This window comes from Lissotriton helveticus, chromosome 4_2 (genome assembly GCF_964261635.1).
Source record: "Lissotriton helveticus chromosome 4_2, aLisHel1.1, whole genome shotgun sequence".
Lineage (NCBI taxonomy): Eukaryota > Metazoa > Chordata > Amphibia > Caudata > Salamandridae > Lissotriton > Lissotriton helveticus.
The window spans coordinates 135,384,136-135,407,071 of record NC_136064.1 but is presented as its reverse complement, the minus strand read 5'-3'; the positions used below and the strand labels follow the sequence as shown (position 1 = coordinate 135,407,071).

General features: G+C 40.3%; 1 protein-coding gene across 1 annotated transcript in view; it reads right to left on the bottom strand.

The window, feature by feature from the left end:
- Positions 1–13,932: 13,932 nt before the first annotated feature.
- Positions 13,933–22,936, bottom strand: part of LOC144752253 (indolethylamine N-methyltransferase-like) — a 248,692-nt gene continuing 239,688 nt past the window's right edge. The window contains exon 4 of the mRNA XM_078640259.1: positions 13,933–19,849. Within this exon, the coding sequence (XP_078496385.1) occupies positions 19,414–19,849 (436 nt within the window). The 3' untranslated portion in view covers positions 13,933–19,413. The remainder of the gene's footprint in view (positions 19,850–22,936) is intronic.

Here is a 22,936-nt window from a genome sequence, read left to right as displayed (position 1 = left end):
CAGCCAGGTGCTAGAGGCCCGGGAAGGCGAAGTGTGTTATCGGTGTTCTGCATATAAGGTAGGCCAGTGTGTTCATGCTCGCATGAATATGAGGTGAATTGCAAAACTATGTTGTAATTAGTGAGAATCTTCCTAGCTCCAATACATAATTCATTTACAGTTTCTACACAGTAATATTCAGTTGACAGTGCGATAAAAGTAAAATTAAAGTCCTATTGACAATCGAGTCTGTGAGCACAATATGATTACAGTAGGTAAATTTAAATACAGTACATACAGTGGGTGAGTTGCTTGACCCTGTTGAAAAAGTAACATCATTTGACAGTGTACAACCCGGTTACTACAGACGGCCAAGTGCCTAGAGAAAAGTATATATACAGTGGTGAGAACCAATTATATACATATGTACAGGTACACAGTGAGCCCTACGGTTAACAAACATTGCTGGGCTGCCAGTACCACAGTTAATATGCAGTCTCTAAGCAGAGACTGCAATGTCATAAAGCAAGTACGCCAAGGGAATTTGATACAACGGCCAGTGAGTCATTCCCAGTGGCTGAGTGAGCTAAGTGTTTAGGAAATGCGTAGACTGACTGCCAAAGAAACAAGAAACTGTTTTCTGTGGACATACAAATCTTTTACAACCACAAACGACTAAATTGTTGTACTTCTTGAATTTGATCATATTTGATTTTCAAAAATTCAACACCATCTCTATTCAGGTAAATAACGAAATCAGCAACTTAACCCATTGCTCCATTTACTAAACCTTTTTCCACATCCAAATTACGTCGTAAAATTACCCGACAGTTTACACATGCATACAGATTCTTTTCTAAACCAGCAGTTTTAGATATCGATTTCTCTAAAGAATCCAATTTACTCTTCAACATTTCTGTCAAAATAATAGTGATTCCTTCATGCTCTATTTTATCAATAGCTTCCAATTTTATAATTTCTTCATTTTCCAACTTTAAAATTTCTTCAATGAATATAGAACATTCACGCAATGTTGGCATTAAGCAGATTACAGATTTGTTTTCTGAAATTCTCATAATTTCTCAGGAGCGATATTTTTATTTCGAAACAAATTGGAAACTGGGAGAGGGGTTGGCCTAACGGCTAGGGCGCTCGACCTCGGACCTGGGGATCTGGGTTCGAGTCTCGGTAACAACGCCAAAACCTCCTGTGATTCTGGGCAAATCACTTAATCTCCCCGTGCCTAAAATGAATGTGTGTCTGTCCTCATGTAACGTAACTGGTGCAATGTAAATCGCTCTGATACCTGATTCGGTTTGGGTCTAGTTCGCGCTATATAAAACTCTACAATAATAATAATAATAATAATAATAAACTAATCGTCTCTGTAAAGCTTCTTTACCATGTTCAGTCATTTTTCCAATTCTTATATCTTGTAGAAGAGTTCCATAATCAGCATCATTTGCTTGTCGCATATTTGTAATAAGTTTCTTATATTCAAAATATGACCAAATGTAAACATTTCCAATGCTCCCCAAAGACTTTCTGGTATCTTCATGCACCTTACTCCTTTTACAGGAGTAAGTTGTAGTAGATCTCCAAAAACAATGACGTGTTTTCCTCCAAATAACATGTTATACTCTGTTTTAAGAATTTGCTGCATTCTTAAATGGACAAAAGCAAGGAATACGTTTGATGCCATGCTTACCTCATCAATAATTAGAAGTTTCATTTTCTTCAAGACTCTTGAAACTTCACAACAAGCTTCTCCAGATAGCTTGTGGTATTCCAATTTGTTTTCATGCTCTACTGGTAGCATTAGTAAACAATGTAAAGTAATTCCTTTAATATTGTGTGCTGCCAACCCAGTTGGAGCAGTGACAACACAAGACAAATGTGACTCCGTTTTTTTCTGTAGATAAGTTGTAATTACTTTAATAAAAAACGCTTTCCTGTTCCAGCTTGTCCACTCACGTACATTTGGATAGGTTGAAATGACGACCATGAGCACTCTTTCTTTTCATGAAGTAATCCATGGTCAATCTGTTCTCTCACTTGGTCATATATTTGTTTTTGCTCAACATTTAGTTGCTCTTCTAAGTTTCCTAAGTGTGTTACATCTTCTTGAGCTTGATACATTGATGTTTCCACCTCATTCATGGCAGGTCCTGCTTCATTTTGAACAATTGGTTCTCCTAGTGGATCCTGACTCAACGGAGCAGACATTTGACTGTCTTGAGAACTGTCTCTAGCAATCTCAGCTGCAATTGTAGCTTCTTGCTCAATTTCGTCGTTCAACATTTTCACACAAATGGCAAAAACAGGACATTCTATAGTATCTTTAGTTGCGTTGAACGAATCTTCGTAGCTCTGAAAATCTCCAAGTAATGATAATTCTGAACGCCACAGCTTGAAGAGTTGCAAAAGAGCTAAATAGTAAAATTCCCTTTTGTCAGGAGTTTCACAACTCAGTTTACGGTGATTAATCATATGTCCTTTTCTTTGTTTCACCAAACATCCTTCAAAACCAATCACAGAATATATACCATTATTGATGTTTTCTGTAATATTCTGTTTAAAAATATAGTTTTGCAGCACTTCATAGAGACAAATGTTCTCAAGATGATGACTTCTACTTGGATAATATGTATCCAACATATTTGTTTTCACAATATGTGTTCTTTCTGGCTCTTTTTCAGCTAAATATTCAATTTGTTGTACAGATTTAAGTACTCGATTTCGTGTTGCACCAAAACCTAGACTCACCCAAATGATTCTTCTAGATTTGGAGTATAGACTTGCAGATGATAAGCGATATGAGCATTCATACGCTCCAATTTCTCGATGACATAACATCTTCAAACTGTAACTGTATAATTTCTTACTTAGAGTCTTCTCATGAGAAATCTCTTCCCACATTTCTTTCAATTCCGTATTTTCTGATTTTGTAATATAGGACGTTACAAATTGAGCAACAGCAATGGAATTGTCCGCAACAGACTGAAAATTCATGTTAGCATTCCACATGGACAAAATAACTGGGTTGTAGTAATTTATGTAGTTTGACTCTTCATTTCTTCTTAAGTTGTAGGTATTTTTTTGAGACTTTCTTGTGATGGTATGTCGCAAAGATGACATAAAACTGTTCACTCTTACTGTGGATATTACAGGACGTGGAAATGCAAAACTACATTTGGTGCAGAACTTGTCCTTAGATTTGTACTTTCGTCGACAGTATTTTACACATCGGTGGCTTTTTGGAATCGTAAGACCTGTACTCTCTAGTTGTTTTCTTCTGTGCTTTTGGGTTCATCACATGTTGCATATTGTTCAATAAAACTCAAAACAGTATCATACGCATCTGTTCTAAATTTGTTCCAAATTTGGGAGCGTCCTTAATCCATAACATCATATGTATATGAGGAGCACCTCTTGCTTGATACTCGTTTCTCCAAAAGAAATCGGCAACTTCTCCAAGAGGAGGATTTTTTTTAATTGCAGATAAAAGACATCATAGCCTCAAATCTATGATTGAAATACCTGCATACATTAACAGGATCCAAAGAGCACAATTCTCCAGATGTCTTATATTCAATATTTTTCATATTGGAATTTGCCTCTCGAAGAAATTGAAGTAAATCATCCCACACATATTCAGCACAGCTTAGAGTGAGGAACCATGTAGCAGTACCTAAGTTCCTTAGCATTCATTTAAATTCTCCATGACGACGGTACCTGTACTCATTAGTCCCATGTTCACATGCCTTGAGATTAATCAGCTGAGATTCCAAAACATTATCTTTCTGCTGTACTTTATCCATAAGTTCCTTTGCAGAAACATTTTGCAGATGTGCACCTGTTTTCAATATATGGTTGACTGCATAAGAAAGTCCAGACAAGTCACTCTCAAACAAAAATGAAACAAATACAGAATACATTGTCGAAATCTTGGATCTTCTGCATACAATCTTGATGTCCGGTATTCAGATGCAGGAATCTGCAAAGGTCGTTCATCATATCGTCCTCCTTTTCCTGTTGGAAGCAACTGAGGAAAACAATTAGCTTCCAAGCTTTCTTCCCATACACTAATGGGACTTCCCTTTGCTTCTTTCATTTCGAATAACTCAATAGTATTCCCCATCACTTCTTTGGAATGAAGTGGATGCACACTGTAATGTTCATAGATTTCTTCAGTTCTGGACACATCTACTTTTTCAATTTGTCCAGTTGACGAGTCTCTATCTTCTTCTACAGTTATTTCTTCTTTTCCCACATGCACATTTTTATAGTACTGATTATTTCTTACTCTTAGTAGGAACGCCATTAACAAGAATAACTAGAGGCTCATCTACGACATTTTCTACACCAATTGTTTCAATATGTTTTTTGAAATCTAGAGACAAATATGCAACTCTTCCCTTTAATCCTCTATATAAATCTGAAGGAGGCAATTTCCCTGTCTTAGGCTCCATACGAACAATAGCCTGAAATGGATGCACACATTGAATAAAAATAGACTCATAGGTATTTATCCATCAGTTCAGAAGGAATATTTACAAACTCAAGATTATTATGGACAGCTCTAGCAGGCCTTTTGTTCTTTTCTAATTTGTTATAACAATATTTACAAATACATTGATCAGAACCCAAATCAAAACAAATCTCTACCAACAAATAAGTTGCAAATTCTTTCCACTCATTATTATTTTCTTTTTCACTTTTTAAATACAGATCAACAGTCCTGGTCTTATTTTCATAATGAGTTTGTGGACAACAAATACAAGCATAATGTGGCGTTTCACCTGAAATCACCTTAAACTTCGTAATTTCTTGCTCAGACTTTTCTGTACTACAATGTTGTACATTCTTTTCCACATTTCCTACTATTAATGTATCAGTTTCTGCACTTTCTTCCTCAGGACCAAAGTAACTAACCTCAATTTCTTCATAAACGTTCATTACATCTCATACAGATCCAAGCAAAAGAGCACTGTTCAACTTTTTAACATCAGTGCTGGACTTTTTGCATAATACAATGTTCTGTCTAATTTCCTCATTTGAGTATGATGTACAGCTAACATCCTGAAATGGCGGAAAACACTTCAACATACTCTTTTAGAAAGACAAGCTAGAGCATGACCTTGTAAACCAGTATTTTCTCTCACTCTGTAAGGGTCTAAACCTTGCAACATCTTAACCTTTTGTTTAACACTTTTCTTAGTATAATCACATAAGAAATTGCGTAAAAAATCAATAGATTCCTGCCGTACACTACAAATACTATTGCAATTCCAAGTGTACACTGGAGCTTTAGGACATCTCCCCAAAACGTCATCAGCTAACACCTCTTCTACATTTCTGGGAACAATTTTCTCTTCCTCAATAGGACTACCATTTCTAACCTCATAAGCTCGACCACTGGTGTCAACTGCATGCTACAAATCATTACTCTGAAAATAACTCTCTTCATTAAAAATGGCTCAGAACTTGAACTATTTTTCCATTCACCCAAAACAACATCAGAAAAATCAATTCTATTAATCAGTCTTCTCCACTTACTTTTCGCCTTCATCAAATTAATTGGCTTATCTAGTGCTCGAATTCTATTGTTTATTAAAATAAATAATTTGTTTTTTAATTGAAAAGCCTTCTCAACAATATTTTCAATATGTTTCTTCTTATAAAATGCTGATTTTCCATTACATTTCTTCATTCCCTTTATCATATTTAAAACAACTCTATTTTAAAACATTCTATTTGTAATTTCCGAAAATTAATTCTTCCTCCTTTTACTATACAGTGTTTGTTTACAGCATGAAGTTCCATATTTTTTTCCTCTTGTTTTTCTTTTTTGTTGCAGATAATGTGTTTTTACTTTCCACATTGTCCACACTATTCCTAGTGTTTGATAACTTCTTCAAAAAATCCTTCGTTGTCTTACCAGGAGTTTTTTTCTTTTTATTCACACATTGTTGTTCAAGTAAATCTTGTAGATGATTTTTTTTTTAAAATAATCTTTTTTATATTGTTTTCTCTTTTGATTTTTTGATGGCATGAAGAATTTTTTTTAGTGTTGATAAAAAGAATATGTTTAAAATATATGTATATAATATTATAAAAATCCATACTAATATAATAAAGAGAGAGCCCAAACCTTTGAGGCGGGTAATTTCAGGAACCACAGCACCAATCACAACACCCAATACAGCGTTGGAAAGGGCAGTTGCAGCAGAAGGACATAGGCTATGCAGACGCCCACCATATACATTTAAAAGGTAAAAGAACCGTGCCAGCAAAGTAGTCCCTTGTGGGCGTGTCTGCGTTGTGCTGTGGGCGTGTGCTGGTGGCGTGACAAACGCTGGGGGCGTGTGGTACGTTCCGCTCTGCGTGCCATGTCTCATATCGTGTGCTAATCCCACCCTGCTCCCTTTAAATACCCCTGTACCCTAAAAATACCCTTGTACCCCAAAACCCAAACCTAGCCCTGAACCCTAAAAATAACCCTGTACCCCAAAACCCAAACCTACCTCTGAACCCTAAAATACCCCTGTACCCCAAAACCCAAACCTAGCCCTGAACCTGACTCATATTTTTTTACCACCCATTTGAAAACTGCACAGGTCTCTCTCATTGATGGCCAGCACCGACATACACTGTTAGACACACCTCCCACCACAAGTTCTAGAATTGCAAACTTTAGAGCTGGGGAGCTACGTTTGAATCTCGGCATCAGCTCAACATCCTGTGATTCCAGGCAAATCGCTTTGTCTCCCCGTGCCTACCACAAATTAATGTGTTCTTCTGTGATGTAAATTGTGCTCATGCCATGTTGTCGAGTTCACGCTATATAATATTGCAAGGAAAAATAAAGTAGGGAAACTCGAGTTCACACACTACTAAACGCGCACTCTTAAGTGCATCAGCAGTGCACTGTGAATCGGAGTGTTTCACAGGCCTGTCACAGAGAATGTCAATGTCAAAAGTTTTTATATAGCGCCATTCTCACCGTAAGGTCTCAAGGCGCTTGCAGCATAAGAACCGGGGGGGGAGAAGAACACTGAGAGAGCGTCAAGCCAGAGGAAAGCAGGTCACAAGCTAGGGAAAGAGCTAAGTTTTCAAGGGTTTGCGGAATTGCTGATACTCCTCAGTGGAAAGAAGGTGGGGAGGCAGCTTATTCCAGAGGGCAGGTGCAAGGAATGAAAAGGAGCGTTGCCCGTACCTAGAAGTTCGCACCCGAGGTTGCACTAGAAGAGACTTAAGGCTAGATCTTAAGACCCGCTTGGGAGCGTACCAGTTTAGTTTTTTTATGAAAATACCTAGGCCCCTTTTTATTCAGTGCATTATGGGTCAAGCATAAGATCTTAAATTGACTTCTTTGCCGTATGGGCAGCCAATGTAGTTTTTTCAGGCATGGAGCTGACGCTGTTATGGGTGGAAGGTCCAGCGCCAATCTTGCCGCCGTGTTCGGCAGAGTTTGTAATTTTGATAGCTGTTCCTCATTCAAGCCGTGGTACATGGCATTGCCATAATCAAGATGGCTGATGATCAGGCCCTGAACCAACGGCTTTCTGGCTTCAAGCGGAAGCCATCTAAAGATCTTTCTTAATCCACGCATTATACCATAGCAGGTGCCCGTCACCTTGGCTATGTGATTTTTCAAGGAAAGAGCACTGTCTATGATAATTCCCAGATTCCGGACTACAGGCTTAGGGGTCGGACAGGCCCCCAGCTAGGATGGCCACCATTCTGTCGTCCAGTATCTGTCAGCTTTACCGAACAAAATGATTTCGGTCTTGCCCGCATTAAGTTGGAGTTTGTTCAATCGCATCCAGCTACTGATCTCAACCATGCACTTCTTAAAGCGCAGGCAGGTGTCAGAAATGCTATTTAAACGAAATCCTAAAAAACAATATAATACTGGCTGGCAGCAATTCATACCTGGACAACGTTGGGACGGGCTGCTAGTAAATCTATAAAATATAACATTCTATTACTAAACGAATATAATCACTAAGTAAAAAAACAAGTACGTAATTAATAGCAAAAATGTAGACATACTGCAAAAGAGTTTGAAAAACTACATCTGCAAGAAGAGTATCTGAATGAATTTATCAAACGTTGAATTTTGGAGCAGTGAATGCATTACTACATGGTACTAAATACCTCACAAGAGCAGTATAAGGGAAGACACAAACTATTTTCTGCAACATCATGGATACTAACTGGGGAATTGAAGTTGTGAAAGACATGTGTACATTTAAAATTCAGTTAGGCACTCTCCTTGTAAAACTGTAATCATTCAGTCGTTACCCAAATACTCAAGCAGCAAAATAGGCCTTAGGGTTGGACTGCTTCAAACCCCTACTCAGTATGCGTGCAGTCTTGTATCTACCTCCACACTTGTTTTTCACACCTTTAATTTCCCAGTTTCTATCCTTACACTTTCACCAACCACTCTATCACTGCTATTCCATTGTAGTAGTAACCCATTCAACATATTGTACTAATTCATTCACTGTCCTAAAACTAAAGGACTTACACATGCCCTAAGACCTACTTTGCCGCATGAGTACTTGGGTACTGACTGAATAATTACAGTTCTGTAAGGAGAGTGCCAGACTGAAGTTATAAGTGCTTGAGTGTTAGTGCAGTTAAAGGATTATCACAGACTGCTAAAAGCGTCACTACAGTAGTGCAAGAACAGTCACAGAGTCTTTCGTAGAAGTATAAGGATACAGAATGGAAAATTGAAGATGTACAACACACGTGTGCAGGTAGATAGAAGAATGCATATATACTGGATAGGGGGGTCTAAAGCAGTTCATATGCTAAGGCCTACTTTGCTGCATCAGTACTTGGGTACTGACTAAATGTAAATGTAAATGTATTGCGACTTATTTAGCGCACGTATCACCCGAAGGCATCAAGGCGCTTGCTTAGGGAACCCTTCCTGGTATTCCCCTGTGAGATACCCCGGCAGGGTATCCACAAGGTGAAAGCCAGGCATCCCGCCGCGAGGGGCCGTAGTGGAGATTAAGCAAGCTATTGCCCAGAGTCGCAGAGTGTGACCCCGTGAGTCGAGTAGGCACCGGAGCGAGAATTGTCGAGTCCGTGGAATTTTTGAGCCCGAGACCCGCCGAGGTGGAGAATCGAACCCTGGTCCATGGCCGATCTCAGCTTCCGGTTCTGCCGCCTCTAACCACTGAGCCACGCTTCTCCACTAAATGATTACAGTTCTGTAAGGATATTGTCTGACTGAATGTATAAGTGCTTCAATGTTAGTGCAGTGAATGGATTACCACACACTGCTAAATGGGTCACTACAGTACTGCAGGAACAGTCACAGAGTATGTGGTAGAAGTATAAGGATACAGAGGGGAGAATTGAAGATGTGAAACACAAGTGTGCAGGTGGATTCGCAAACTTGGACTCAATGTATCTTACCGCTGAGATGTAATTATACTCAATATTTGTAATGAATATGCATAGATGTAAAATGCTCTGATATCCTCAGGTTTTGCCAGTACTATATAACACTCCTAAATAAATACAGTTATGATGAAGGACCCTTGTTTGGTGGAGTTTTACCTCTTTGTAGTATTGTCATCTTCTCTATTGGAGGATTCATGTTATCACATAATTTTGGATAAAGATGCACCAGGAACTATAACATTGACAAAACGTACACAAGATCACTGTTGACATTTTCTCATGTTCCATTACACAGCTGTAGTGTAGAATGTATACTGTACATTTACCCAAAGAGGGAGCACTTAGTTTTTAACCAGTAATAAGAACTCCACTGGGGTAGAAACTTTGTGCAAAACTGTGGACTCTTGTTAGATAAAAGGGCAGGTGTGGTTCCTTTGTGATGGAGTCACTCACACAGCTACTGACACATCCACACTTATACTGGACAACCAATTCACACACTCAGGCACTCACACACCCACTGATAGACCCACTCAGATACTGATACAAACCCAAACAGTGAAGCACACACCCATTCACAGACCCACACAGGTACCCACTCAGATACCCACTCAGGCACTCAGGCATCTATTCACAGAGCCACTCAGGTACTCACACACCCACTTACCCCCATGTAGACACTCATGCAGCCACTCTTAGACCAATACAGACAAACACACTCAATCACATACTCATTGAGATATTTGTGCACTATCTCAGACACCAACTGAGACACTTATGCACTCACTCGCATACTCACTCTCAAACATTACAGGTTACAGTTAAGAAATACTAATTAAACAGTTACAGGGATGTTATAGTTAGACTCAGATGTCACTTGTACAACACCATTACAAATTCTGCAGTTATACTTACCTTAGCTGACTATAATTTATGCCCCAGCAATGCACTTCTTGTAATCACACATATTACAGAACTCATGACATAGTAAAATAACATCATCCAGTGAGTGTAAGTGTTTTGTAAATGTTTCTGAGACTTGAAGTTATATATTTAGCTACTGCATAAGTTAAAATTATATATTTGTGTGTGTATTTATTTAATAAAAAACAAAGGCTAAGTTATAGTTTGGAAAACGTTATGTATTATTTCTATACAAACCCAACATAAACTGTACAAATATTATACATTCTAATGTTATAGTTATAACTTAAATTTAGAATGTACCCCACCTTCATATTACTACAATTTTGCAGCTCTGTACACAGTCTTCTCGCCTTACTAGCCACACTACATTAACTATAACTCATGTATTCTCCATGCACTGGTTATAACTTTGGATATTACATTAATTATCCTATGTGAAATCATAGCAAATTATAACAACACTTATGACATCTCAAATTACATCATTTGTCACAATGGATTTTTCATTAGGTTTAAATGTTTTTATTTTTTAATAAACTTGTTTCAAATCATATTGTTGATGGTCCTTCAGTTGAGTGTTGTGCTAAGTGGAGTGTTGTAGAGTGAAGTGGCTTAGTGTGCAGTGGAGTAAAGTATTATACAGTGGATTGGTATGGTGTGCTGTATAGTAGAGTGGAGTATGGTAGAGTGAAGTGGTATGTTGTATACTATATTGGAGGGGTGTGCTGTACAGTACAGTTGTGTCTTATACAGTGGAGTGTCATTGACTGCAGTGTCATGGAGGTGTGTGTTGTAGAGTGGAGTGTGGTCAAGCAGAGTATCGCACAGTGGGATAGAGCGGAATTCAGTGAAGTACAGTGTTTTATAGTTCACTATTATTGAGTGGAGTGTCACAAAGTAGTGTGGCAGAGAGCCTCGTACACTGTAGTGTCATATAGTGGAATGTGGTAGAGTGATGGACTGTCTGTCATATAGTGGATTGGCGTGCCATAGAGAGGAGTGGAGTGGTGTGCCGTTTTGTATCAAACAGTGTAGTAGAGTAGCAAAGAATGGATGGATATGGAGTGAAATGTAAGACAGTAGCGTAGAACTTAGTAGAGTCTTGCAGAGTGGAGTTGCACAGAGCAGAGTAGGGTGTTGTACAGTGGAGCACCATAGAGTAGATTGTTATACAGTGGCATAGAGTGAGTCATGCAGGGTTGTAGACTGGAGTAGAGTTGAGCGGAGTGGTGTAACAAAGTGTGGAGTAAAATATAATAGAGTGGATTAGCATGTCCTAGAATAGAGTAGTGTGGAGTAGAGTGGAGTAGAGTGGTGTAGTGTAGAATCAATTATACTGTCATAGACTGGAGTGGCTTTTCATACAGTTGTGTGGAGTGCTGTGTCTTTTGGAAAGTCTCCTAGAGTGGATTACAGAGTTGTACTGTGGAGTATACTTGGATAGACTGTAGTATAGTGTTGTAGAGTGGCATACAGTGTAGTAATGTTTTGTAGAGTGGAGTTATATACAATTGGGAAGAGTCTCATTGAGTGGAGCTGCGAAGAGTGTTGTGTTAAATTGTGTTGCACAGTATCGTACAGTGGGATAGCATAAATTAGAGTTGAATGGAGTTGCATAGAGTTGAGTAAGGTATAATTGAGGGGAGGTTTAAGTTGGCATATAGTGGAATAGAGTTGCTTGACATATCATATAGTCAACTAAAATCTCATAGAGTCGAGTGGCGTGTAGTACAGTGGAGTGGACTTTCATGTTGTAGAGTGCTGGAAAGTGTTTTAGAGTGGAATACAGAGGGGTGCCACAGAGTGGATTAGAGTGGAGTGACATACAGTCTCATACATTTGAGTGAAATTGAATAGTATAGAGTGTAGTGGTACAGAGCACTGGAATACAGTTGAGTGGAGTACTGAGTCATGGAGTACAGTGCTGAAAAGTGGGGTGGAGTGGTATAGAGGGAGTTGTATAGATTGTTAAAGAGTGGAGTACAGTGTTGTACAGTGGCATAGAGTAAACTAGAGTGGCACACACTCTGGTAGACTGGATACACTGTTGGATAGTAGAGTGCTGAAGAGTGAAGTAGTGTGTGGTAGAGTGGAGGGGTTTAGAATGCTGTTGAGTGGAGTAGAGTATTGTAGAGTGTAGTAGAGGGGAATAGTGTACAGTGGAGTTGGGTAGACTTGAGTGGAGTGTCATAGAGTGTATCAAAGTGGAATAGAATAGAGCGTGGTGGAGTAGGATGTACTGGAGTAGAGTGTCATAGAGTGGAATGTCATACAGTACAGGGTTGTAGAGTGTGGTAGAGTTGAGTGGCTTCAAGAATTTTCAAGTGGAATAGAGTGTAGTGTGGTACAGTGGTGTAGTGGAGTACAGTGGAGTAATGTGGAATAATATGTCATAGCATACAGTGGAATAATGTGGAGTGGCAAAGATTGAATATAGTATTGTACAGTAACATAGACTGGAGGACAGTGTTTCACAGTGGAGTAACATAGAGTGGAGTAAACTTTGATAGAGTGGAAGGGTGTAGATGACAAAGAGTGGAGTAGAGGGTTGTAGAGCGGAGTAGACTCAAGTGGAATAGACTGGAGGGGAGTAGAGTCTAAGAAGGTTAAGCACAGGTTAATTTAATGACATTTTAGTGACCGTCTGTTGTTCACCCTGACAAGAATTGTTGCTGCGTCTTGAGAAGGCCTCTTACACACTCATCCAACCTCCCAATTTCCCAAAATATAAATAAATAACTGAATAGCCACATACACTTTCACAGAAACTTACCTGTGATGTGATGCTGCTTATAAAGTAATAAATATAATATTGAAAGAGCATCACTTTCTTAGCCCCAGCACTTCTTCTCCAAGCTGGTTGAGCAAGGTCTGCTCCTAGCTGATTATGTTGCCCAGTGGTGATTTACTTGCTACTGAGTTCAGGAGACCATGTTGTGGTAGTGCATGCAGCGCCGTACTCTCCCCCACCTTAGCCATCATTCTGACAGGCTGCAGGAATGGCTGGGCCTGTCGCCCTTGGCCAGCATGAGTGGAAGGTGGCACAGTGCATTAAAACTAGTGCTGTAACCTCTGATTCACTAAAAATGTGGCAAGGCTTCACTCCCTCGTCTGCCATCAACCACTGAGGCATAGCTCTAATAGTAATTGATTCCATTGTACAGCTGCATGGTATAAGAAAGTGCGACCTCCTGCTCTGACTTTATACATTCATCTGGTTTTGGCTAAAGCAAGATTACAGGATCTCAATTTTCATGAAAGAGAATAGAATTCAACTTTGTCTTTCAGAATGTAGGGACAGTCTTATGTAATACTCTATGTGTATGGCACAGTAACTTACTCTTAGCTCGTTGGTGCCTTGGCAACCAGTGTAACATCTAAATACATTCTGATGCCAAGCTAAACTTGTCCTTGTTACAGACAAACTTGGCTGGTGCATTTTGAGTGATCTGCAGTCTTGAAAACAAGTAATCTGCCATGCTAACATACAAGGCATTCCCGTAGTCCAATCTACTTACCCACACCCATTCTAATATGGCCACCACACTGCCAGAGAAAAAAGACCAAACAGATAGAATCTGAAGCAGCAAAAAGTTGTATTTGATATGCTCTTTATGATTTTGTATTGTCATCAACATCATATCATCAGACAAAAGCAATTTTCATATGAAATACACAATATTTGCAGGGGGAGCAGTGCCGCATCATATGAAATTATCACATAAAGTATGGTTTGGACTAGCAGGGAATGGTTGAACATCTCATCTCACTTAGTTAATCTAGTTGTGTTGTGATTAGCATGTTGGGGCTTCACAGAGTTGGATCTAGTTGCAACCCTGATGTGAGTTTGAGCAGTGTACATGTCCAGCTTCTGCAGACATGTGTGTCACTGGCACAGCTGGGAAACAGTTGTTCAGCTTCTGCAGACATGTGTGTCTCTGGCACTGTTGGGAATCATCTGTCCAGCTTCTGGAGACCTGCATGTCTCTGACACTGCTGGGAACAGTTGACCCAGCTAATGTAGACATGTGTGTCTCTGGCACCGCTGGGAACAGCAGACCCAACGTCTGCAGTCCTGTGTGTCTCTGTTGAGGTTCATAAATAGCTGACCCATCTTCTGCTGACCTGTGTGCCTCCGGTACTGCTAGGAACAGCAGACCCAGCTTCTACAGACATGTGTATATCTGGCACCGCTGGGAACAGCTGACCCAGCTTCTGCTGACGTGTGTGTCTCCGGTACTGTTAGGAACAGCTGACCCAGCTTCTACAGACATGTGGGTCACTGACACTGCTGAGAACAGCTGACCCAGCTTCTACAGACCTGTGTATCTCTCGTGCTGCTGGGAAATGACTGAGCCAGATTCTGCTGACCTATGTGTCTCTGTTGCTGCAGGGAAACAGTTAACCCAGCTTCTTCAGACATGTGTCTCAATGGAGATGCTGAAAAACATCGGAACCAGATTCTACAGACCTGTGTGTCTTTATTGCTGCTGAAAAACAGCTAGACCAGTTTCTACAGACCTGCGTGTCTCTAGTGCTGCTGAAAACAGCTGAACCAGCTTCTACAGACCGGCGTGTCTCTGGTGCTGCAGGGAAACAGCTGGCCCAGCTTATGGAGCCCTGTGTGTCTCTGGCTCAGGAGGGAAATTGCTGACACAGCTTTTGCAGATCTTTTTGTCTCTAGCGCTGCTGGAAAACAGCTGGCCCAGCTTCTGCAAAACAGCTGACTTAGCTTCTGCTGACCTGCATGTCTCTGGCACAGCTGGGAAATAGCTGACCCAGCTTCTGCAGACCTGTGTGTCTCTGGAGCTGCTATGAAACAGCTGGCTCAGCTTCTGCATACTTGTGTGTCTCTGACACTGCTGGGGAAAGAGTTAACCCAGATTCTACAGACATGTGTGTCTCTGGCACTTCTGGGAAACAGCTGCCCATTTTCTGCAGACCTGTGTGTTTCTGGCACTGCTGGGAAACATCTGTCACAGCTTTTGCAGACTTGTGTTACTCTGGTGCTGCGGAGAAACAGCTGACCCATCTTCTGATGGCCTGTGTGTCTCTGTTGCTGCTGGGAAACAGCTGTCCAGCTTCTGAAGACCTGTGTGTCTCTGGCGATGCTGGGAAACATCTGTCCCAGCTTCTACAGACCTGTGTTTCTCTGGTGCTGCTGGGAAACAGCTGACCCAGTTTTGCTGACCTGTGTGTCCTTGGCCCTGCTGGGATAAAGATGACCCAGGTTCTGCAGACATGTGTGTCTCTGGCGCTGCTGGAAAATAACTGGCCCAGCTTCTGCAGACCTGTGTATTTCTGGTGCTGCTGGGAAACTGCTGGCCTAACTTCTGCAGATTTGTGTGTCCCTTGCTTACCTTTTTTGTCTATTGTGGAATTATTGACAATGGTCATTTCAGGGAAGTAAACATCTGTCTCCCCTGCTGCCCTGGCTGTTGTCTTATACTGCCCAGTGTATAGACTTGACAGCATCCCATGTCTAAAGGCAGGTGATGGATAAATGCGATGAGTAAATCCTGTACATTGTAAGGTGTGGTTGAGCTGGAAAGAAGTATCATTCTAATTTTGGGATTGAGAACCCCCCTTTAGTGTCTCCCATCTAAGCCTAAGGTTTTTGCTTCCATGAACAAACTTAATCAGTAGTGTGCATATCCTAGTCAACAGATGTTTGCTGGGGAAGAGTCTGGGAACAGTTACAAACAGGGACAGAATCTTGGGTAAAGCTAACATTCTCATAAGGAAGGGTCTGCCCTCCATAGCATTGGTCAGGAGGTCCATCCCTCTGTTTGCGTTGCCCATGTGTCAGTCACAGGCAATAGCTGTCTCTCTTTTTATGAAAAGACCTGGTTTTCATGGAGCCCTTTGAACATCAGACCAGGAATCCCATTGTGGGTTTAATAGGGTTTTAGTGAGTTGGAAGGTCTCCTGGATAATATGTCTGCGATTTACGTCCAGGTTTTTACAATATCGTCTGCATGTACTAATAACAGGGACTGTGAGGCCTTTCTCGATACGCATTTCCCTGAGCAAGGCCTGCCAATGTTCCCATGGCAATGGAAAAGAGGAAAAGTGACATAAGACACTACTGCCCTGTACCACTGCCAACTGCAACAGGACCAGGTATGTAGTGATTAACTGGAGGTGGTCCTCGGGATAGGAAACCCAACTGGTCTGGGACTCATAAGAGATCAAGACGCATGTAGAAATCTTACAATTCTTGGGATCCTGCAATACATGTATAAATACCAATGTTTCATTTCCTTATTACAGACAAATATATGCACACCGAGTCACTTGTGATAAATAAGTGAAGTAGCTGACCCACTGTAAAACCCTATTACAGTTGAGCTCTGACTGCACAATGCCTTCTGCTGGAGCCAGGTGCAGAGGGGAAAGGAAATACATGGAGCTCTAACTTCTGTTTTATAGCTCTACCTGGTTTGTGATAAACAGAAAGGAAATATTTGTAACAACATGTTTATTTTTTACAGTTTAGGAAATTACAAGAAACCTAGAATCTTTCTACAAATCCTGAGCAACAGCGCATTTTAAGATCTGATTTGTATTATATTGATTCTTATATCTTTCTGTAACAAATGCCTAACTGCTTTTTGATGTATTGAATTTTGTACCAGGGAATTTACCTATGATTTACACATGCACTATAAGGAATAAAATATCCCCTAACATGCGGGCCTAGGAAATTGTAGGTCACTTAAAATTCCTTGAACCTATAAAGTCACTCAGTCTTTCGCTATATTCCTAAATATTTTCAGGGAATAAATTAGTGTCTTGCAATAGCCTTATCATCTATGGTGGGGGTTGTTTATCCCATATATTATCTACATTTAATAGGAAATTTTCTAATAGAATTAACATACTTCAGTATCTTTTCCCAACTTTAGGATGGCTCCTATTAAGGCTTTTCCAGGACAGGGCAGTACCCCATCTACAGATTCTTACTATATATCTAATTGGGGTGGTGTAGGGATATCTTGTTATGCTTATACTGGTAGTGAATCTATCTATGGCATTTTTAATTTAGGTTTCTGGGATTGGTTCTGTAGTGTATTCATGTTCACCCCATGATCCCAAGCCAGTGTGACTACCTATTCAATTTGTGCAGTGGGCCATTGCAACTTGGGGGTGTAAATTCTTTAGAATATTCAACAAAGTTTTGTAATATTTTCCCATTGCTAGGACATCAAAATTGCAATAATTGTACTAAAGTGTGTGGCAGGACAGAATCCTGTTAGTTTTCCTTCCCTCCCCATTACTACATCCCAATGCATTCTTTCCTAACTATATAAATTCTCTTCTGCCTATTATTAAATTGCAGGTTTATCTCATTAAGCTGTTTGAGTAAGTCATGTTATGTTTTGTTTTCTAAATCTGTTCCAGGGCTGAAAGTGATTATTCCAATGTATCTATTTGTGTAAGAATGGACTGAGGACCCTGGTCTGTTTATCTATTGAGCTGTCCATAATATGGTTCTGGAAGGTTTTCCAGGCTATTGAGAAACAAGGTACTGACCTAGGGGCCCGATGTAGGTAGGACTTATTTACCGAATCTTAATTACCGAATTTTACTGATTCTGTAATTAAGAATCGGTAAATAAGAAGGGGGGACATGTAGGAGCATCCAGATGTTTCTTTTACCGAATCGGTAAAAATCTGTATTTACCGATTCGGTAAATACCGACCGGTAATGCCCATTCATTCCTATGGGCTTTGAAGCCCATAGGAATGAATGGGCATTACTGATTTGGTATTTACCGAATTGGTAAATACCGAATTACACAAGGGTGCAGGGGGTGTCACTTTGACACCCTCTGGCACCCCCAAAAGAGGCTTGGGTGCCATGTGGCAGGCATACCTGCCCTAAGGACAGGTCTGCCTGTCATATGGCATAGGTGTGCATGCACACATGTGCATGCACACCGGAATCGGTATTTTAACATCAAATTGAATTTGATGTTCAAATACCGATTCTGTAAGGCTTGTGGGACTCAGAAGAGTCCCACCTACATCTCATAATTACAGATTCGGTAGAAATACCGATCGGTAAATTTACCGAATCAGTTACACATGCCCCAGCATCCCATTTCTGTAATACCGGTCGGTAACGGCCGAAAATACCGATTTTCGGCCGTTACCGACCGACCTACATCGGGCCCCTAGTGTTTACATTATAAAATGTGTCCAAGGCAGTAGTTATTTCATCCTGAACACTGGATCACTCAAGCCTCAAGAGGGAGACCAAATCATGCAGTGTTATATTTTGAGGTCAGGAACACTGGGGATTGGTCTGAAAGTGATCAGGGTAAGTACTTGGGCACCTTTACCCATGCCGAGGCGTCTCTGGATGGCAGATATTAGTCCATAAGGGACTGTGTGTTTGCATTGAGGAGCAGAAAGAGTGGGTCCTGCCTTTACATTTCAGTTATGCACTTGGGTGTCGATTCTACTGGGGTTTGAAATATCCATGGTGTGATCCACACTAAGGTTAAAATCCCTCCCAGCCTCTTATAATGCTGTTATTGCTACATCGCCTGCAGTGTTCATGATGCCTTCCAAAACTCTAGGAGTCAGTATTTGAGGTATATATGTTCATTTATGTAATGGGGCAATCTTGTAGTGATCTGAAACTGATTAAACATCTCAGTTGATCAGCATGTATGTGGCCTCCCCTAAAGCATGAGTGCAGGGGGTGTAGGAAGCAAAGCAGAAAAGTTTCCTCCATCTTTCATCAAATTTGTGAGTCTTCCTGAAGTTAAGAGGTCTCCCATAGGAGTGCAATCTGAATGTTAGGCCATGGCTGAGCATTTCTTTTTGCAGTTAGTCAGAAGCAGCTAAGAGCAGACCTTTGCATCACTGGTCCCTCTGACTAATAATTCCTTAAAGTATCAGAAAAGTAATTGCATAATTTATAGTTTGGTGGCTCAATACTCTGTCAAAATGTGACCAATGTCCCATCTGTCATATGATCATGTCATGGGCCATAATGCATTTAGAATACAGCAGATGGGGCATTGTGATGGAAGATCTTGTCCACCAAACTCTAAATAAACCCCTAAATTTCTCTTTGTTTGAGTGCTTTTAAAATGATAACACCCTCATAATCTGTTACATCATACAATGCATTTGTTTGCCGATGGTACACGTGATGCTCCACTATGACGTAGCCAGCATCCACAAGCGTTTTCTTTAGGTAACCCTCATCTATGCAAAGGTGGGGAAACTTGACATCACCAAGCAGGAAAAACGTTTCATTGAGGTTCACATTCATTATCAGATGTCCTCCTGTTTTTAAGAGCGATGAGACATTTTTCAGAGCATCGCAGAAGGACTTCTTGTCTGTGACAAACAACTCCAAACAGTGTGCCAGGAGCAGGCAGTCAGCCTGGGGTTGGATGATGGGACACAATGGGTTACCACTGCTGACATCACACTTTAGACACTTTTTGATTTTTCTTCGTAACATACTTAGCTTCTCCATCCAGTTTTCACTAAAAAGTAAGAAACATCACATGATTACAAATGATGTAGCAGCAACTTCATTATAATACAGTTTCAACCACTGTGGATGGTATTCAGTGCATAGAAAAAGTTACAAAGATTCAAGGTGGTCATTCTAATAGAGTCTGCTGTATTCTTTGAAATATTCACAGTATTCTGGATCACATTCTAGTTCATGAAGTAGAGGTCAATACAAGTATGCAAGATTCTGTGCACACAACTGGCTTCTTAACAAACATCCCATCTAGTGTGTTTGTACGTTGGGGAGTTTGAGAAACATCATATTTATAACAAACTTGCACTCTTTTATGAGATTATTTGCGAATGGCATTGCTTTGTCGATTATGTTTTCTTTAAATGGAGTGGCCCCTTAGAATTACTAGAGGAATTCCTCAGTTGGCTGAACCTAGGGGATGACAACCTCAGATTTACCACCCATTACAGTAAGGACAGTGTTAACTATTTGGATATTACCATTAGATCTGAGGGTGCAAAACTGGACCGTTCTGGTTAGCAGGGGGTTAGAGATTTGGCTGACCCTAGAACAGGGAGGGCATAGGTGCTTAAAATGATGGAGAGTCTATTAATTTGCTTAATTTTTTACCAGACGACACTCACGATGCCTGGACTCTTTTTGAGATTTTATGATAAAGGTTTCTTGCTTCGAGAGGGCCCCGGTGCAAAAATGGATACCTTGCTAGTACCATGCTTGTCATGGAATATGCGGGCGAATGATATGGGTGGCATGACTGGGGTTCTTATGTGCATGGCAGTGTGATATAATACTCACCTATAAGACTATCCCATATTAGAGTCTGTCATAGCTGGATATTCTTGTTCCGCAATGATGGCAAGGATAGCAAGCTATTAACACAGCTTTTTCTTTATATAGGTATTTTGATCAAGAATTCCACATGCAGTGTTAAAGTTCTTGAGGAGCACATACAAAACTAGGAATTTATCGCTTTGTGTGCCATACCTCCAGTGGCTATTCATTGTTGAACTTAACAAAGGTAGAGTGTTTATTTTTACATTTAGTGATGCGTTATGCCTAGAGATGTGAAAGATTTAAATAATGGGTTGACCCTCCCCTGTACTATCACTCATATCTGCAGGGCACCAGTGAAGTTTGGTCCGTTCTGACTAACACTTCTTCTTCATTTATCTATATCAACTAAAGAAGAATCAATAAAGGTAGAGTTGTGATTTTGTTTAATCTAATAAAGGGGACATTAGAACTATGAGGAAAAGCCTTTTCACTTCACTGTATCCCCATTCTCTGTTATTATCATTGTTAGGAGGACATACATGCCCCTATTTTTCGCTATACTGTGTGGCCCATGAGAGAAAAATAGCCACATTAGGGGAGGAGACAGATCCCCCATTCATATTGACAAACTATTTATTGGGTGGGTAAAATATTTGAGTTACCTATATAAGAGTGTGTTAGATCATGGATGCTGAATGAGTCGATTTGTTGGATATTGATATGTGAATCACCATGGATGAAACCAAAAATGTAATATGAATGTTTTGTATTTATGAATTAATTTGTTTGTATTGTTTGATTTTCAACATTGGTTAAATAAAAAACGACATGCAATGCATTATATGTCTACTGATAAGCATGAAATTCTAAATGCCATTCCTTTATGTAATGTCTTTTTAGATTGTGTTTGGAGACACTGAATTGTATATATAAGCCTGAAGAAGGTGGTAGATCACACTATACCAGCGAAACGCGTCGCTTTGTGTTGATTAAACACGCAAATACTACCGGGTTCGATTAAGAAAAAAACGCAATAAAGTGATGCACCAGGGTTATCAACTTTAGTGTATATGTACTTGGTGTGCTCACTTGATTTATCAAGTTTTTATTTTCTCTAATGTTTACCAGGTCGTTTTCAAGATATGTTCTGAATCAATATGACTATTTGAGTATATTATCAATGCATATGTTTTATTAAAATCGCTTTTTAAAAATCTTTTTATATTGTGAATCTTATAAGGATCCTAAATACAATATATTATATTTCTGTATACTTGTATGCTTAAAAGGAGCCCCAAGGGTTCTTAATAAACATGCAAATGTCAATGCTGATACTTCTGAAATAGTTGTAGAAATGTGTGCACATACACATATTGAGGTTCCGTGAATTCTGAACCCGTTTTATAAATGTCATCGTATCATGACGATTTTGGTATCAGCAGACGGAAAATGGCGAGTATAATATGTACGAGTATTTTCGTCATGTTCGAGTGACGAGATCACCATGAAATCAGGGATTCCGTTCTGAACCCTTGGGTTCCATTTTGTGCACGGCAGCCATTTTGTGGTTGCCCTCACATAGGCCGATGACTAAGGCCGAACGAGTCCTTAGGACACGTACACCTTTAGCTGACTTCTGTGTGACCTGGGCAAGCTGACTTCGTTGCCCGAAGCCAAACCTGTTAAGCCAGTTCCTTTCCCAGCAGCTGGTCGAGGTTGAGGATCAAGGCACAGGACATCATAAACCCTTTATTGCACACAACTATGTCTAATCTGACTCACACCTGTCTCTGCTCCTTTCTTTATGGCCTGTTTTACGATGAGGAGGTGCCCGTTTTTATTAGGGGTCCGTCCGACTTATCTGATGAAGAGTGTTGGGCCTTTCCGGGTAATTGATGGTGGGCTGGACAATGAAATGCGGGTTTGTCATGCAATGCTTTTGTCGTGTACACATGGGATTGGTCAACTGTAAATAAGGAATGTTTGCCTGAAGCACAATATTTGGTATAAAAGGAATGACTTGTTTGTAAGATTGAGCAGTCTCCTACGAATATACAGCCATTGTATTTCGTGGACCTCTGTTACTGGTTGCAGCCACTAAATTTGATCTTTGACGTCACCAAGAAGTTGCCGCGTTTCTGTAATTCTGAGACAGGTGAATCCGGAGACTTCGGGTGTGTCCCCTGGCACCGCTGGGTTCTAAATAACCCGGTTCTTCATTTGGCGCCCAACGTGGGGCGACTTCAGCGGTACCGGTCCAAGCCTGATGATCGTGAGGAGCTTCGTGTGAAAATTCTGGAGGAAGGCC